The following is an 18,557-nucleotide window of genomic DNA, read 5'->3' as shown; positions in this document are numbered from 1 at the left end:
ACAGGGAAGCCGGAAATGAATGTCCCATGTAAACTTTCCCAGTTATTCCAAAGATGGTATCCCAAATTAAGGAAGTTCTTTCTAGAGAAATTCCCAGGTATCTGATTGGAATAACTTTCCTATAATGTTCGAGTAACCCAGATTAAAATTTTGTGGGAAACAATTTGAGAATACGAGTATTATATCCCGGACGGGTGGAGCATAATCAGGTTTGTTCCCTTGGGGTGAAGAGTACGTGGGTGTAAGAAATATAAATCTAGGTATCATGATAACGAATGAAATCACATATTAAATCACCCTATACTCAGACTATACTCTATACAAATTAAACTAGACTAGCTAACGGAAAAGAGGAACCTGCATTGTTAGAAAGTGTGGCTTCGGCTATCAGATCGATGTTCACAGGGTTTTGACGTTTGAAGAGTCATAATCTCTTTGACTGGTCTCTGTATTCGGATTGCTACTGATGCCTTACATCTCCGCTTTGATACTGGCTTGGGAAACGGGAGTCTGGTGCCTTACATCCCCACCAAAGGCTTTGTTATTGACTTGGGAAAAGGGAGTCTGATGCCTTACATCCCCACCATGGGCTTTGTTATCCGCTTGAAAAAAGGCAGTCTGATGCCTTACATCCCCACCAAAGGCTTTGTTATCGGCTTGGGAAAAGGGAGGCTGATGCCTTACATCCCCACCAAGGGCATTGATATTGGCTTCGGAAAAGAGAGTCTGATGCCTTACATCCCCACCAAGGGCTTTGTTTTCGGCTTGGGAGTCTAATGCTTTACATCCCGATCAAAGGCTTTGTTATTGGCTTGGGAAAAGGGAGTCTAATGCCTTACATCCCCAACAAGGGCTTCATTGTTGGCTTGGGAAAAGGGAGTCTGATGCCTTACATCCCACCAAATCGGCTTGGGAAAATGGAGTCTGATGCCATACATCCCCACCAAGGGCTTTGCAATCGGCTTGGGAAAAAGGAGTCTGATGCCTTACATCCTCACCAAGAGCTTTGTTATCGGCTTGGAAAAAGGGAGTCTGGTGCCTTACATCCCCACCAAAGGCTTTGCCATAGCCTTGGGAAAAGGAAGCAAACGAGGATCTTCTCCCTTCTTCACTGCTCCTCCAATTACTTGCCAACAGCTCTTCTCACAGCCGTAAGTGATCATTTACGATGGTAACCTTTTCTTCTGAACTTTCCCACTGAATTCAATTTCATTTCAGAGTAGATGACCTCGGTTTTATGTTCATCTAAGGTCAGTCTAGTTGTTATTACATCAATTTTAGCAGTTTATTGCGTGTTGAATCTCCAGCAGACTAGGATTATCTTAGCATTTGGTGAAAAAGAAAATATTTTCTCCTTTTATTCTGGTATTCTCCGGGAAAATAAAAACTGTAATAAATTGCTCTTAAATTCTATTTCCCTTTTAAACTGTGTGCTAAACCATTAAATTTGTACTTTTATCCCTTGAAATGAAAATGTTTTTGTAAATGCCCTCTTTTTTTCATTTGTTAATTTTCAACTTTAAATTGTAAATTGTTTGTTTTTTTGCACTTAAATTAAATTGAACAAACAATACGTAATTCAATTAATTATCTCTTTGGTAACTTTACTCTTGATATCTCTTTGAATTGTCCAGCTCAGTATCTTTACACAAGTATATCGTAGCGAAAAGAAATCTGGTGTAAAAGACTCACAAGACTTTCTCTTAAAATCATCAAAAATCTTCAAATTAGGAATGTTTACTGAATACTACTTGGGATCGTAATTTTATCAGAATTTTTGACAAAAAACTCAGTCTATAGACAGGAAGCTAACAAGAAATCGATCAACAGATCAACTTCCGGTTTAAATATTTGCTTTAATCGTGGGGTTCCAGCAACATTCCTAATATTGCCTGACGTCACTTATTTAGTTACTAATTGAGGTGGTAAGTCGGTGTAATTACGAGAAATAGCACGTTCTAGACTCGTACACTTCTATTCCTCTCTGATCGAATTCACCTGGATAAACATGGAAAGGACCATTCGGAAATCTGGAACTTCCGGCCGCGGTATTTTCTTCTTCAAACTCACAATAATTCCGGAAACTCAGTTGAGGAGAGCTCCTTAGGGAACCTTCACACCGGAAAGTGCTCTTGATCGAACTTACCTGGAAAATTTTGCTAATAAAAGATTTTAGATCTAAACGTGAACCAAAATTTTAAAGAAATTATTTTTGTGCCGTTTTCCGAGAATCCGCTTTGTAATCGCAGTATTTCCGGAAGTGGGATTTCGATCGTTATCTCTGATTGGCCAGATTTCTAGTCAAGTTGGACACTTTGGTCAGTTTTATGTCAACAGGAAGGTAATAGAAAATAATAATTCTTTTATATACAGAATTTTTAACAACTATATAACAGTGCCAACTTGATATGGTTCTCATATAAGGAATATATATAATTTTTTATTGTACCCATTCAGCTCAATGCTTACGACAAGACGGCTGCCCAAAATCGATATTCCATTACAGTGCTCAAGTCTGACAACAACACCTAGAAGCATTTGGGCGTATTATTTTCTATAATTTGAGCCGAAAGCTTCTGTATTTATTTCAACGTTCAGTTCTGTTGTATGTTTTAACAACATTCTTTCTACCGGTAATAGGAAGTCCTGCGATCACAACAATTTCTGAACCGCAATTATTCGTTTTATTCTTGAGCACAAAAACAGGAAATCGTAGTTGAAACTTTAGCACTTCCTTGAGACCTGACAGCGACCAAAACCCCCCTTATCTGGAAAAGTTTCTTCCCCTTCTGAATCAGTTTTCCTGGTTTTTCAGATTTTCAAGAAAAATCGGCTCCAACGATTTTCTTTTAAATTGTATTTTCCAAACATTCTTTTGTTTTTATTTCAAACATTTGGAGGGGGGGAATTTGTTTATTTCGGGTATTTAGGAAGAGAGGGGGCAGTATGATGTCCCTCTAACGTGCCATTTCAGTGTTAAGAACCGTATTATGGTCCTAATGATTTAGGTTATATTAAGGAGGGTTCAAATTCTGTGTTTTAGAGGAAATCCCTCGACAGGAAGTAGCTCGTTCGGTTAAAAGGACTCTTGGGAGAGACGGAAGGTGGGGGTATTCTCCCCTCTTAGGTGCCATTTCAGTATAATGCACGACTCTGCATGTTTTAGGTTACTAAAGGGGGGTTGAAGACGATAAAAATGCAAAGATTGCAACAAATTCGAAAGTAAGACCCCCTCCAGGAAATTACCGGAAGTACTCTAATAATGTATGGGTTTTTTTTTTTTTGAGAAAATCGGCTAAGAGAAGTGGGGGAATGCAAAGTAGCCGCTAAGTTTAAAGAGAAACTAAGTCCTTTTCGAGAATTATCAAAAAAAAAGTGAAGAATCTATTCAGCAAAGTGACACTTCCGCTTTAGCGATACGAGGTTGCAGTCAGGTCACCTCAGTAGGGCCCAACCGGCATGTTAAAGTCCAGTTTCCTGTTTTTTTGGAAACACATTGCCCAAAACACACACAGACACACTCAGACCATTTCCGGTAAAAAAAATCGAAATTGAGATAAACATACTTTAAAAAAAAATCATCTTACAATCATTCTTGTTGCAGGTATCAATGTCGAACGCAACTCAAGTGGTTTTGAGGCAGGTTGGATTCAATTTGGCCGGCAATTTGAGCTGTGAAGTTACAACGGATGCACCTGCTTTTTCAACGGCTCTAGTTTCTGAAGAGCTGATGGTGATTGGTAAGTACCACCTGTTTTTTTAATGGCTAACTTAGAGGATATTTTGGATATAATATTTTTTTCTAGGTATCATTATCACAAGAGAACTATCAGTCTCTGGAGGCTGGGGCAGTGCACTGGAAAAAGCTCCGAGCGCCAATAACCTTAGATGTTGTCGCGCCAAAAAAAGATACGCGCATAAAAAATGGTACTTCCGGTGGACTGATTGTAGCGCACTCAATCGGCCTGAATGTGAAGTATCAAATCTGAGGTATTTCGGTTTTTAGAGTTGTGGTCGGCGCACACAAATCGGTCTGTCAAAACGAGTATTTCCGGTGTAAAGGCACGATTATACTTCCTTCCTGTTTCCTTGAGTAAGTCGTGTGAGTTTTAGCACTCAATTTATTTATTTATTATTTATTTTTGCCAATATTTGTTTTTATATTTTCCTTTTTGATCTGGACAAAAAGGAAGAGGATGTGATTAAAAAAAAAAAAGACGCAAGAGAAGGCAGGAGGGAGATGAGGGGGGAGAATCACATCTCAAAACCTCTTTAATCTTGATGAAACCCTTTCATCGTTTCAAAATATCGCCGCTCGTCATCACAAGGATATTGCTTGCTATATTTTTTACATAGAACGTCTCTGTAATGGTAATGTTGGCTTTTCCAAACTGGGAAATTCTAGTAATTAAAGGATACTGGTAAAAAAAACTGGTGGAAAAAAGAAAAACTTAGTAATTATTCGTCGCGATATGCTCACATGATGGCACAAAATAGGGTAATGTATGTGCCGCGCGCGTGGTTTCCGGATGGGGTGGATATACACAGCCTCTTTGATATAAACAGGGGAATATTAAAAGATTTGTATTTATAAATACAGTTTTCGTCTATCATACAATTATAGTAATACTAAAAAAGTGGAATAATGCTCTTTGATCACGTCAGTTTATTGTTTCATTTGTTGCTATGTTTCCGGTTACTTGCAGCGGAAATGCGAAGTAAATTATTAAAGGAAATTTTAAGAAAACATCTTTTTAAACCGCGGAAAATGATCACAAGCGAGCGAATTAATCAAAAAAACAAAACGCCATAACTTTTTCTCACTAGTTTAAATAATATTCACTAATTCCCATTAAATATGACTTCCTCTTTGCACGGTTAGGTGTTTGAAACATTGAACCACTGGTTCTTAGGGAATGATCCGCGGTCCATCGATGTTTCTATGAATGCGCGTCTTGCGTTTCATGAAAATAAACAAGTAAGGGCTCTGACCGATATTGACAAGAACCGCTGTTCAACTAGGTACAAGATCAGCAAGTAGCTGCGAGAGCTTACAAGAGGACGATTGCCGAAAAAACTAGAAGTGCCGCTAGGGTATGAAGGCCTACGAGTCCACTGTGCACCTAACGGCAGATTGTAGAACGTTTGGCTTTGATTTCATGTGCTGTCTCGACAATGTAGCCAAACTTGGAACCCAAGGAAGATGGCACAGCATCTCATGGGCGGAAATTCACCCAAAAGAAAGAGAATTCTTTATGCTTTTGATAGATGAGCTGCCAACACTGTTCAACTGGGTTCGTGATGGTTATACAAGATCAGCAAGTAGCTGCGAGAGCTTACGAGACGACGATTGCTGGAAGAACAAGAAGTGCCGCATGGGTATGAAGGCCTATGAGTCCACTGTGTACCTAACGGCGGATTGTAGAACGTTTGGCTTTGATTTCATGTGCTGTCTCGACAATGTAGCCAAACTTGGAACCGAAGGAAGAAATTCAAGGCGGAAATTCACCCAAAAGAATTGTTTTTGCTTTTGATAGACAAGCTGCGATCAGGACGCTGTGCTGCAATGTCTTCAGCAAGAAATTGGTACTGGAGTACTGGACATAGTCCCTCTATACAAGAAGCCCGCACCTTTTCGACGTGCCAGCAAAAAGGAGTCATCCGGCTCTAAATCTTCTAACAGTATCGATAGCAATACCCAAACTAATCGATCTTCTTATTAAGCTCATTACTAGCCACATTCACTTACAAATGAAAGTTTAGGGGAGGCCGGGAGGGATTCCACTAAACTATCTCCTAGTCTCTCTGAGACAACTTCATAAGAGCTTAAAGTTAAGTTTGCCAGCTCGCTGTGGACTTTACACTTTAAGCTGCTAAATGAATGTATATTTACAGAGGATGCTGGAACTTTCAACATTAACTTTTAAGATAAGAGATTAACTATCTCTCGCTTTATACACACTAACATTATTACATATTACATCTATATGTAAATGTTGATTACCGCTACTAGAATTAAGTACGCGTGTATTAATCAAAATGTGTATATACATATCTGTTTTGGTAGCTACGTACAAAATCTGTACATGATTATGGCGTAATGAATAGTTCTGGTCCCCGTAATGTATTCACTAAAACTCGCTACTAATTCCGGTGCGTTCATTAACTCAACGTATTCAACCATAAATTTATTGACTTAGCATTCTAAAACCGGAAAGAGACTGAATGTTTTACGATGCTGAAACATGTAATGCTTAAAAAAAAAATCTAAGTCTTAAAGATGTTCAATGATTTTAGTCTACACAAAACTTTCTCTTGTCGCAATATATATATATTTTTTTTGTTTTTTGTGTAATGTTCTTAAAACTTGGGATTTGTACTTAAAAAAATCGTTTAAAATATTCGCTCGCTGTAATAAAATAATAATGTTGGAACAAGCGCCAACATGTAAATGCTTACACAAACATAACTTTTGTTTTGGAACATTTTTACCGGAAAATTCAATTAAGGGTAAATTCCGGAAGTGAGGATGTGTGAATTCGCTCTACTGTTAAGGAGTATTAAATGTGTTACTCAAAATTCCGAGTTAGACTAAAACGTCGTAAACGGAAGTACAGTTTTTTGCTTAATTGATTGTTTTTTGCTATTTAAGATTAAATCTGTGGCTTGGTGCAAGAAGTGCCAATATCAAAAAAAGGATTACCAGTGTACGTCCTCTTTGGTTTACCTGGAGGGGGGAAATATTGATGCTAAATTTTGACATTGGCACTGGTAAGTTTTAGTAACTCAGTTACTACTTTGAAATTGACTTCGGCACTCCTTGCAAGAAAAATTTGGATGGTTAATATATCAAAACAGATTTTTTACTAATTTTTACCAAAATCTGACATTGCCACTTCTTGCACCAAGCCACAGATTTAAACTTTTGTAGATTCATTATAAACCCATAGATAGCCATAACCATTACTTCTTTTCTAGAAAACTCTGTATTAGTACAGCTAGCTGTTGGGGAGACTCGCCGGAAACGAGTGATTTCAATGTTATGATGTGCGGATTTAGGAACAGTATGATGTGGTTTATACAGTTGTACTAAATAGTTCCGAGTCTGAAGGAATCGAGTGAGTCAGATCCTGGAGAATTGTAATATAAGGAAGTCGTGTGAGTGGTCACTGCAGTTTTTTTTAAAGATTTTTAAACATTAAGGATATTTCTTACAGTGGTACGATCCCCCTAATTCTACGTACTTCCGTCTAATTCATCTTAATGTTTATCATTAATTATTATTAGAATTATTAGTTTCCACGTGAGCAACTGACACGTGGGCACTTCTGGTGGTGAGAGAACGTTTTCGCCCAGAGTGCCAACTAGACGCAGATTTGATAGCAGGACTCAAATTACTATCCCTGCTACAACTTCCGGACAACGAGCAAAGTCCGGAAAAACTTGAGGAGGGCGGCTTAAAGTCGTGTGAGTGTCTCCTGCCAGTTCTAACAACCTGTCGCTGGCCCAGTCTACCCAGAGGATGCTACTAATTCTAAATTGACGCTTAAACTGATAATGAACTGTGAAGTTTGGGGGCACTTGTTATCAAAAGCAGTTTGTACGGCCTAAGGGAGTTCAGAATTTCCGCCAGACTGGCCTTTTCAACAGTGCCTCCACATTCTATGCATGACAGAGAACTCCGAAGTGTGAGGGCTGCCATGAGGTTGTAAAAGCAACATGACTACTACCCACAGAGAGCTGTTACCCACCCACAGCTGTGTGGCATTATTTAAACCATCTCACAGTAGGTTATATAACCTGATGAGTCCATGTATATTAAATCTACTCTTTCTTGTATTCAAATATTTGTGGCCCTAAAACCCTGAATTAACCGAAAAGGGTTAAGAGTAGGACCGCGCCCGTGTTTAGTTAGGGAGTTAGGGATGAGGGAACATTGACATGACCTGGAGCGAGCTCTACTAGCCGGCAACCACCACCCCCCGTGCCTGCTCACACTGTGACGTAACAAACTTGGAATTAATTCCAAATAATTCCATCTCTTCATATGAGATTAATGCCTATAAATATTCAAACCCGAAGGAGAGGAAGGTTGCACGGCAGACAAGGGAGGAAGTCTGGTATAAGAGGACAGGTTTACCAACCAACATTAGCTAGTTTGTTAGGAGCCTAGACTGCGACATATTACTTATTACTACGAAAGAAGGGGGTAGTCCCCTCCAACCCCTACCATTGTTGCCTAACTTCCGCTCCTTACAACTTAATATAATAGAACGAACTTGATACAAAGTAGTTTCGACGAAGGCAAGCTCCTTGTCATGCGCTCTTTCACTTTGAAACTAAGTAGGATACATTTTCCTTCGCCGCATATCATATATCCGCCACTGTGCCACGAACAGCAGCTTTTAGAGTAAACTTTTTCAAAGTTTGATGTTTTTGCAGGAAATCATAGTTTCATTTAAAGATTTTTATTAAAGGGAGACATTATGGGATTCTTTGGGGAAGTACTCGTTTTGGACAAATTTCCGATTGGTTCTGTTTGGAGGGGGAGGCTGTTCAGCTTTGCGGTGATTTATTAAATCTAGGAGTATGCTTGGAGAATACTGCAGCTCCAGTCGGCAAATGTAACCTATTGTTTATAAAACTCATCCTGCCAATTCTAAGGAACTTCGGGAAGAAGTCAGAGCACCAGCTAGGGATATCCCAGTGTAGCCAAGTCGCTCGTCCCCAGATTGCCCACTCTGGAGAATTCTAGGAAAGTTAATTCCCATATTACACACTCCACATGTTCTAGGAATGACTCCCCCAGGTCAAAAGGGAACCAAACTTTCCAAGGAAGGTGAGAGGAACCGATAATAACCTACAATTCCTTTATTGTCATTTGCATCCCAAATCTCTCTACAGATATTTCAATTTTTTCCCCATAGCGAAAGATGGATATTAGGAGGGTGTCCTCTCCAATCCTAGGACCCGCCCACACTAAGGTAATCCCAGTAATTAAGGAGCCGACAGATTGAAGGATAACTGTGTCAGATCTCTTATTTCTTTAGCTTTAAGGCTATTGAGGAGAAGTGCGTGAAATGTTTCTAATTGGGGTTAATTAGGAAACACTCAAAGCGGTCATTTCCGGCGGAAAATTCTTGATAGAAGACTGGCCACGATCGCATAATAACGTGTAGATAGGTATATCTGTGGGTCTATCTGCGTGAACAGATTATCTCAAAATCTCAATCTTAATGCCTAAACTGATAAAGCCTTTGGCCCAAATTCATTTACCGGAAGTACTATGCTGAAATAATTTTTCAGCGCTTCGCGATCTGGTCCATAATATTGCGTCTTAATTTCACAGTATTTACCACCACAATACGAGGTGATCTTTCTAGAATTTGTATGTCAGCTAGCAGAATATCTCTCTGTCCCAAACGGATAGAGTTAGGATTATATTCCAGACGGCAGTCGGATGTGATCTTGAAGGCTGGCCCACGTTCTTAGCGCGATGCTAGGATTCATGTATCCAGCAATGTGTGTACGACACCGACGTTACCACTCACCAACACTCTGAGCCTGTATATAAATAATTCTCAGAACGCGTTCATTCGCCGACCGGATACAGTTCCTTTTGAACACACCATATTTTATAAACAAAATAAATCACCGGAAAATATTATTATTACGCTTGTGGAAATATAATATTTTTATTTTCTAGAGAGGGAATCCCCTGGGCAGCTTAGAGACACGTCATACTTGCTGGAGAGAGAGAGGAAACTGATACTTACTGAATGCGTTAGCTTGTCGTCATCATTTATTGTTTTAGTTAGGTTAGGTTAGGTATCCTCAAACATATGTTAATAGCAATTACTGTTATTTATTGATGTAATGGTTTTTAAGTCGTTTAATTAATTGGATCAGAAAAAGGTAACTACTAGCCGATTTCAAATATTTAATTAATCCAATAAATGCTATAAAATAAAGCGTAAAAAATAAAATACTTTAAATGATTGCGTAAATATTGAAAGCTTGGGGGGGGGGCTAAAAACGTGTGGAACGCGTGACATAATTTCCCAGTTAAACAAAAGAAAACCAGCCTTGTTTGCAGCTATCTGGAAGTAATTTGAAAGTGAGGCTGAAGTTTCAATTAAAACAGAGCTCGTCCACAGACAGTGTGCACAGCATCCCGCTGCTCTCTCTCTGAGGACCACCATCTTCGTCGACATCAATAAAGTTCAAGGCACTCACCCAACCCCAATACAATTCCCACGATACAAATCAATTCGCTCGTCTTCTCTCGCCTTTAAGTGAATTCAAATCCTGGGATTGGGTTCTAGGTTACTCTTTTCTTTTGTTTATCGATGCCTTCTAGAGTTGTGAAAGAGATTTATGCGTCATTTAATGTAATTTCCTCTTTTAGGTAGCATTGGCTTAAATACAGATCGATTGTAGATTTGTAAGGAAATGTACTGTACTTCCTTCCGGTTCCTTTATCCAGTCGAACCTATTTACTATCCTGTTACTGTAATCAGAAAAAAAGATGTGTTACGAGACCAAGTCAAGATGTGCTCTCAAGGAAAATGTATTCCCTCTAGATCCCCTTAGGGGAAAAAAAGAAAATCAAATTTAGTGAGAAAATTAAACCCGATTTTCTTTTATCGCGATAAATTTTCTAGAAATTTAAATTTGAACTGAAAAAAACTCGAAAAATAATTTGAACGAAAACTGTAAAGATTGAACGGAAATACCATTTTTCCAAACAATTTCCTGTTTTTAGAATTTTCCATTAATAAATTATCCTAAAAAGAGGTCGTGCATTTGACTTTTTCATATTCATGCGCTCTTTCTTTACGTGGGCAAAATTTTCATTAATTTTTATGACTCTTTTAACGGATCACCTCGCTTGGTTAGACTCGGTTATTTCCGGCAAAAACTGAAATTCCAAATGCTACTCGATCGTTATGGTTAAGAGAAATTCTAAAATCCTGGTAAACACTGTCATAACTTCCTGTTAATCAATTATTTCAACCAATACTTCCTCTTTGAGCTCTCGGAAATTTTAAACTAATTTATTCCGAAACTTTACACAGTTGGTTCATTTCCTTAAATTGACACTACATATAGGGAAGACTACTTCCGTTCCACACTAGTTCTGCCCTAAAATTAAAATTTCCTTGAAGAAAATTTTAGAATTAGGGTATAAGATTTGCGTATTCTACATAGTGATGCTGTGAACAGATACTTGTGTTTAAGGAATTTGCTTGCAACTCGGGATTGCACAGATTTTTCACTCGAACTTAATAGTACGTTAGAGGTATGACTGAAAGGAAAGCGTAACCATGCACCGTCTCACCCAAAAGTTCCCTAATTTGCATTTTTTCTGGAAAATATTTGTAATATTTTTTAAATGCAAGCCTAAATTATGTCATTGTCAGAGGGCGTAGTAGACTTGTAGCACTACGGGGTCTAGTAAAAATGCTTGGAAACACCTTTTCATCTGGGGAGAGTGTTGGTCTAGTGGTCAAGTGTTTGGCTTTGTGTGTGAGAGATCGCCAGTTCGAATCCCGCGTGTGACTATTTTTATATTTGTTGGAAAAAAATTGTTTATAGTGAAGAATGAGCTTCCGCCCCCCGTCCTCAACACTTAATTGGTAGTTGGACGTTTAGCCCCGCCTGGAAAAATAGGTCATTACTTTACACCTTCTTCATCTACAAATTACAAGAAAAGTATTAAAATATAAAATTAAAAAAAAATAGATATGGCGGAAAAAGGAAAACCTAAATGATAGACAGGAACATAATTCCATTTAAATGGAAAGAGTGACAGTGGGAAAGCGGAAGGCGGCAACTGAATGACGTCTATTTGTGTTTCCTGCTTGGGGGCAGCAAAGAGGGGAGCTGCCTCGTGACAAGGCAATCTGATTACAGATGTTTTTTTAACGGAAGTGTTCAACATTCGGGTTTTCGGCCCAATCACAGCTCTGATCTGGAGTTTTCTTAACCTTTCAACTCCAATTATTCATCTCCCGCCCTCCAGAGCCCGCTCAAGTATTTCCTTTCTTTTCTTTTTTTCCTCTCCATCCTTGATTTCCTTTCCAACTCACTTCACTTTCCTTTCAATTCAAATTTCCCTTGATGGCGTCCATCAGTTCTTCATGTCGTCACATTTCCAATCCTGGAGTGCCTGCTGAGAATACTACCTCGGAATTATTAAAATCATCCATCAATGCAGGACTTCCGAGTCACTTGCTCCCACTACTGGTAATTGGAAGTCTTATTTTCTACAAAAAAAAAAAATACGACCCCTGATGATGGATGTAAATCCAAAAATGGTCTGTTGTATGATAAATCTGGTGCTAATATTCACACAACTTCCTCTCATCGTATTTCACATAAATTTTTTTGAAACTTTCAATTTTTACTAAAAAGAAGACATCAATATTATACACGTTCACTTTAAATGAGCAATTTTGGGGAGGAAATTAACTAAAAATTACCAAAAAACCTACTCAGAATTCAAATAGCACTTCCGGTGCCTTTTTTGACGTGAATACGTCTTTAAATTAGCTATCATATGGAGGCAATCCAAACAACCTAATGATAACAAAATCGGGGGATACAGTTTGGCGCATTATAGTTTCGAATCTATCGTCTACATCCAAAATTAAATTAGACCACTGGATAGCTAAAGGATCAAAGAATTCATTACGATAAGCGAGGACTGTGACGCAACGCGCGCGGTGGAGGGGGAAGCGCCGCCATTTTGAGATCATTTTGCTGCGCATCGAGATTTGCAATTAGTATAACTTTTTACTCTGAGAAGCTGCGATGTTCGTTTAAGTTTTAATCGTCAGCTGTCGTCACAATCTATCGATTGTATATAAAACATTAGTGTAAAATAGTGACAGTGAATAAAATAAAGGTGTTAGAATAAAAAAATATATAATGTCGGCCTATACGTGTCGAAAGCCAAAACCAAATACAGAGATCGTATACGGTTGGAAAGGGCTTCTCAAGAACAATCGAATGGTAATAATAAAACACCATATGACCGAGTCAAGCTGTGCCGGGAACGTGTTTTAAGAAGTGATGAACATTCCTACAATTTAAGAAGCAAAAATGACTTACATTTGCCTAGACGGAGATTGTGTAGGTCTGACAAGGCGCCGGGCATGATGGCAGCCAGGATGTTCAACAAAATTCCACAATCAATAAGAAATACAGAGAAAAAGGAATTTCAGAAAATTATTAAAGACTTCTTATTGAATAATATGTTTTATAAAATAGAGGACTTCTTGTCAAGTAGATGGACTGTTACTCACTTCAAAGTTGAGTGAACTGAAGTAAATTGTACAAAGACATTGTTTGACGGATCATTTCAAAGTTCATTATAACTAGTTTATTGTGATTATTATGACGAGTCTATTGTATGTAAAACATATGTACAGGCAAAATAAAATATATTCTATTCTATATTCTATTCTATTCTAAAAGAATGATTGCGGCCGAGCGGATCAACGATGGTGTCAGTACATCTGCAGCTGGGGCGGTTGAAATTATGCAAGTGGATGATGAAATCGCTTCTACATCGACAACGGACTGTATAGGCATAGATTGTGTTCGATCGTCGATTTGTTTCCTTGATTTCATCCTAAATACCTTAATAAAAATATTTTATATAAAAAATATAACCCGTTACGTAAACGTATTCACGTACAACGCACGGCCGTGTCCATGACATAGCCATAGTTTTTTTAAAAAAATTTTTTGAATATCGCCAGTATAATAAATCCTTATGGATATTTAATAAGTGATGAGTCCATACACTCACACTTAATACTCATAATGGCACTTTATGAAGAAAACCCAACCAACCCTTTTACTAAGAAGTGCCCTTATAGTGAATTTTACTTTTAATAAAAGTTGCAAACATTTCTCTGTGCAAAAACTGCACCAATTTCAAAGAAGATTGGAGCTTTTTTTTTGAGAAAATATAAAAAAAAAAACAGGAAGTGCTAAGCGGAAGTTAAATAAATGAAAAGTGTAGCATGGGAAATCAGGTTTACCAACCCTGAATCATTTTCTATTGGGACAGTAAAGAAGGAAGTAAAGAAATTCGGCCCATTTTCTTCTTATTCCCAACAACTCCAACAGTATCTTTACTTTTGCAATAATCTGATAAAAACTGCTCCTGAGGGAATCACGACCCTTTAATAAAGAAATTAAAAAGGAAAAAAAAGGGATGGTGATTGTGAGAAAAAAGGGATGAGGCAGAGAAAGGCCATCTGTTGTAATTTTTTGCTCGGTTTAGCGTAAGCTCAGTGAATTTACTGGTTGAAACAGTTAAAGATAAAGTGGCAGAGTAAAAAGGAAGAAAGAAGGTGTTTACCTTCGAAAGGAAGAAAAAGTAAGGATAGAAACTAATGGTGGAAATAGTTAGGAGCAAGAGCTACCTAAGTAGGGATGATCCTTGTTGGGAGGGAATACCTCCTCTCTCCTCTCTCTGTTCCAATGTAAGTTACTTGGAACCAATGGTTGGGAGTTAACGGCGAGAAAAGTGCCCTTCTCTCACCTGACCCAGGTATAAATAACCAGTCTAATTAAGGTGTGGAAATGGCCAAGCAGGGAAACAACGGGTACAAGAAGGGAAGTTTGGGTGAAAATTAAATTAAAGCTAAGGGTGACAAGATGAAGACGATAAAGGACTAGGACGACGGGGACGAGAGGTCTCTGGTAATTGTTAGGCGTGCCTTTCTCGTCCGACTGTTCCAGGGCAGGAGGTTAGCTTGCCCTCAGGAGGTTATCCTGTTCGTGGAAGTGAGAAGGAATAGTCTTTTCGTTCCGCACCAGCGCTTTCCCCCATCCTGTAGCGCACTCCCTTTGGTCTCCGTGGTTTCCATTTGGGCAGACGCTCCGTGGTGGAGGTATTTTCTTCTTCTTTTTTTTTATGTTTTAATAGTAACAGTACTAGAATGGTTAACATATTTGCAGCTCAATGCGTTTTCCACTTAAAGTCCACAGTGAGTAGAAGCAAAAGGTGGGAGCAGTCACAATATCAAGTTTAATAATGTAAGCTGCCTGTTTCCAAGACAACTACGAGAAATATCTTGTCCCCTCTTTCCAGGAGATTACAACTCCCCGCTCTTCTAGCTAGTGTCTCCCCAAAACTAATTTTAACTCCTTGTTTGTTAGTCTCCACCTCCTTGCAGCCCCACTTGAAAACACTAAGAAAGAAAATTGGGTTATTGTTGCTTGGAAAGTTGAAACAATTGAAGCTAGTAATTGGATGTTCGCATTTTTTTTAATAAAGTCTTAAGCAACCAGAGGGTTTTCGCGGCTGGTCTTGGTCCATCAGCCACATTGACGAGGTTAAAGAAGAATTTAGTTCTGGAGGGTAGATTAGCTGTGGGCGATGGTAAATTGAGTATCATAATCGTAAGAGCTTAAGTTCGATAGAAAACAACTATTTTAAACTTGAATTTATTCAACAAATCGTAATACACAATAAGCGTGTGACTGCAGTAACAGTGGCAGTGTTGCCAATCGACCAAATTTTCCAAAATTACCTCCCCCCCTTTGCAAACTTGCCAAATAGTCGTGTTTTTTCTTTGTAATTTATTTTAAATTACTAAGAACGCAAAACAAATAATTTCTTTATCCACCTAAATTTCTTTCTATAAAATAAGTCCTCCAGAAATATCAGTGTTAGGGCCTCCTGAGCAAGTAAAGTATCAGGAAGTTGAATCGGTCACTTTACCGGGAAATCATCACTTAATTGAATCAATTTAAAAAGAAAAAAATTTCAAGATACGTACTTTTGCACCCATGTTAGGGTACAATTTTTATCCAGATCATTTCTCCAGGAAAATGGGATTTAGGGCACTCAGAGAGAGAAGGATGAATAGGGTGTTCCCCTAAAGTACCCATATCAGTAGAATGTAAAGAAGATCTGAGAATTATACTTTAGAAGGAAGGGTTTAATTTGTTGCTAGAATTTGTAAGATTTACAGCCGGCAAAAAAGTAGCACCAGATTTCTACTTATCCCATTCTGGGTCAAACCACACGGTGGATATTGTCCCGTAAATTTAGTAAAAGGCTTCGCTCTTATTTCTGTGAGACTTAATTAGTCCCAATACCTCGATCTGTTGTGAGATAACAGTTTTATTCACCACCTTCTGCCACAGCAGAAACCCTTATTTAAGCCCATATTAAGTACGGCCCAAGCTTGTTAGCAGATAAATGCTTACACCCTTAAGCATAAATAATAATAAAAGCAAGCTTTAAAGTAACGATACAATTAAGGCTATTTAATAATGGATACAACTTAATGAACGTTGGGCCCGCTTTCCCGCCGGTCACAATTTCCCGCTAAAAACCTCCCCCCCTCTTTACACCATTTCAAGCTTAACTACAGCCACCGTCATATTGTCTGGCAGCACCGTCGCTAATCATAGTTTATGGTGCCAGCTGGTGAGTTGACACACCAAAACTATTAACCAGAAATTAATCCAAAATAGTGATTAACTTTTACGAAAACGTTTGTTAATTTAGTTTTGTCAATTTTTCCAACCGCTTTAGTCCATTATTGGCGATATAAAAAGTAAAGTAATCATCTATTTTGTAGGCTGGTCCAACTACCAAATTAGGCGTAACGTAGATGAAAGCACCTTTAAAATTCGCCGGTTAAATAAAAAGTATACTCGGAACTGAGAATCTCCCATATACAAGTCCCAGCTCATAACCATCAACCCGAATTTTTCGGCTCCAGTTTATTATATACTTTTATTTGATACCTACACTTTGCCAGCGGAAACTTCATTATACAGTTTTAACTGAATTCGTAGAATATTCGTATATTCGTAGATCAGATTGCCGCCATAGTTATTGGAAAATTACTTGTTTCCGGTGTAATAACATATTACTTATGTGACTCACGTAACAGTTTACATGTAAAGAATATTTTCAGACTATGGGGCAGGCATTTAAGCCTACCATTTATTGCTATTGCCGATAGGCTAGTGCCTATTTCTTTACTTGATCCTTATTCTCCAGCTCCAGTCAGATTTCCTTGATACATATCTGGACAAAGAGTGTTCCTAAATTCTTGACAGGATGAGGTTATCACGCCTCCTTCACCTCCTGAAGGTATTCAGTTAAACCAAACCAAATATACTTGATTGTAAAGAAAGAAAAGAAACACGCTCCTAACAAGTAATTAAAACTTAAAATAAGTTATTAGAATGGCCAATGAGTACTAGCTAATTATCGTGTGACCAGTTTCCAAGGTAACAACAGCATCATTACATCATCAGTCTACTTATTGTAGACCTGGCCAGTCAGTATTCATCATCCAAGACATTCTTAATTAGTGGGGTACGTTTTAGATGATATGTGCTTAGTTTAATAATAATTAAAAAAAAGTCCTCACTAGAATGCCCTTCTTTAGAAGATCCAAAATAGAAAATCAATGCACCGGAAGTGGAATTTTAAAGAAAGGCTTTTTCACGTTTCCTGTAATTTACTATGAATTTGCCGAACGGATTCATTTGAAGCTGATCTACAAGCTTAAATGTCGGTTCAGCTTGTAATGTTTTTCACAATTAATATTTTCGTTCGGAGGGAATGTGTCGCCTTCCTATTAATTTTTTTTTATACAATCCTAAGTTACAAAAACAAATTCAATTATATTCGTAAATTATGGTAAGAAAAAGTCATGTGTGTGTTCATACGAGATTCTTTTCCTGAGAAAGTAAAGTGAAGCTGGCGAAAACGATCTTAACATATGAAACATTTCTTGAAAATTGAGAATGATTTTTTTTCCCGAATAATTTGTTAGCATTTTTTCCAATATCTACGTAAGATTAATATTATTTCTAAAATAACAAGAAATAATAAAATATGAGAAAATAATGAAAGATTTAGAAAAATAAGTGAAAGGTATTGAAGCACCATTGTTAAGTAAGCTTAGATCCACCCATGACTTGTTTTCATTGGACGGGGCGTGGTTACACCAGAGGTGGGCCATGACCCGCCCACAGTCTACAACCGTACTGCATTGTGATTGGCCACTACTTTGAACTCAATAATTTCAATGAAATAATTAGTATAAAAATTTTTTCTCAACATTTCTCCCATAGGTATTTGATAAACTTTCGATTTAAGCTAGAAAAAAATTTATCTTTAAAAATACGATAAATAATATTTCTTTTGGAATGATACTTCATGTTTTACACAATTACAGTTAACAGAAACAAAAAACTTCAGAATTTGTACTGTTTAATCGTGAAATAGATAAAAGAGAAATGGGCATATTGTAGACTTGTAAGCCGCCATTATGCGGGCTGTAAGCTTACTTTATACTCCATCCGGTGGAGAACTCTAGTGGCAATTTCTGTAAACATAAATGCTATTACTGCACTCACTTTTAACCATGTTGGCGACTCACTAGACTTAGTCCACTTTACACACATATTTAACTTATTTTTCACCACATTACATGTAACCTATTTACGTATTGGTCTATTATTTTGACATTTAATCTACTACACATCTCCATGTTAGTGAAGTA

The 18,557-nt window shown here is 37.9% G+C and overlaps 1 protein-coding gene across 1 annotated transcript in view; it reads left to right on the top strand.

The window, feature by feature from the left end:
• Nucleotides 1–3,585: 3,585 nt before the first annotated feature.
• Nucleotides 3,586–18,557, top strand: part of LOC141448407 (uncharacterized) — a 151,085-nt gene continuing 136,113 nt past the window's right edge. Inside the window, exon 1 of the mRNA XM_074116766.1 lies at nucleotides 3,586–3,740. Within this exon, the coding sequence (XP_073972867.1) occupies nucleotides 3,611–3,740 (130 nt within the window). The 5' untranslated portion in view covers nucleotides 3,586–3,610. The remainder of the gene's footprint in view (nucleotides 3,741–18,557) is intronic.

This window comes from Rhodnius prolixus, unplaced genomic scaffold (genome assembly GCF_049639745.1).
Source record: "Rhodnius prolixus isolate KJV_2025 unplaced genomic scaffold, Rpr scaffold_25, whole genome shotgun sequence".
Classification (NCBI taxonomy): domain Eukaryota; kingdom Metazoa; phylum Arthropoda; class Insecta; order Hemiptera; family Reduviidae; genus Rhodnius; species Rhodnius prolixus.
The sequence above is the reverse complement of the archived record's forward strand: the minus strand, read 5'-3'. Positions and strand labels throughout refer to the sequence as shown.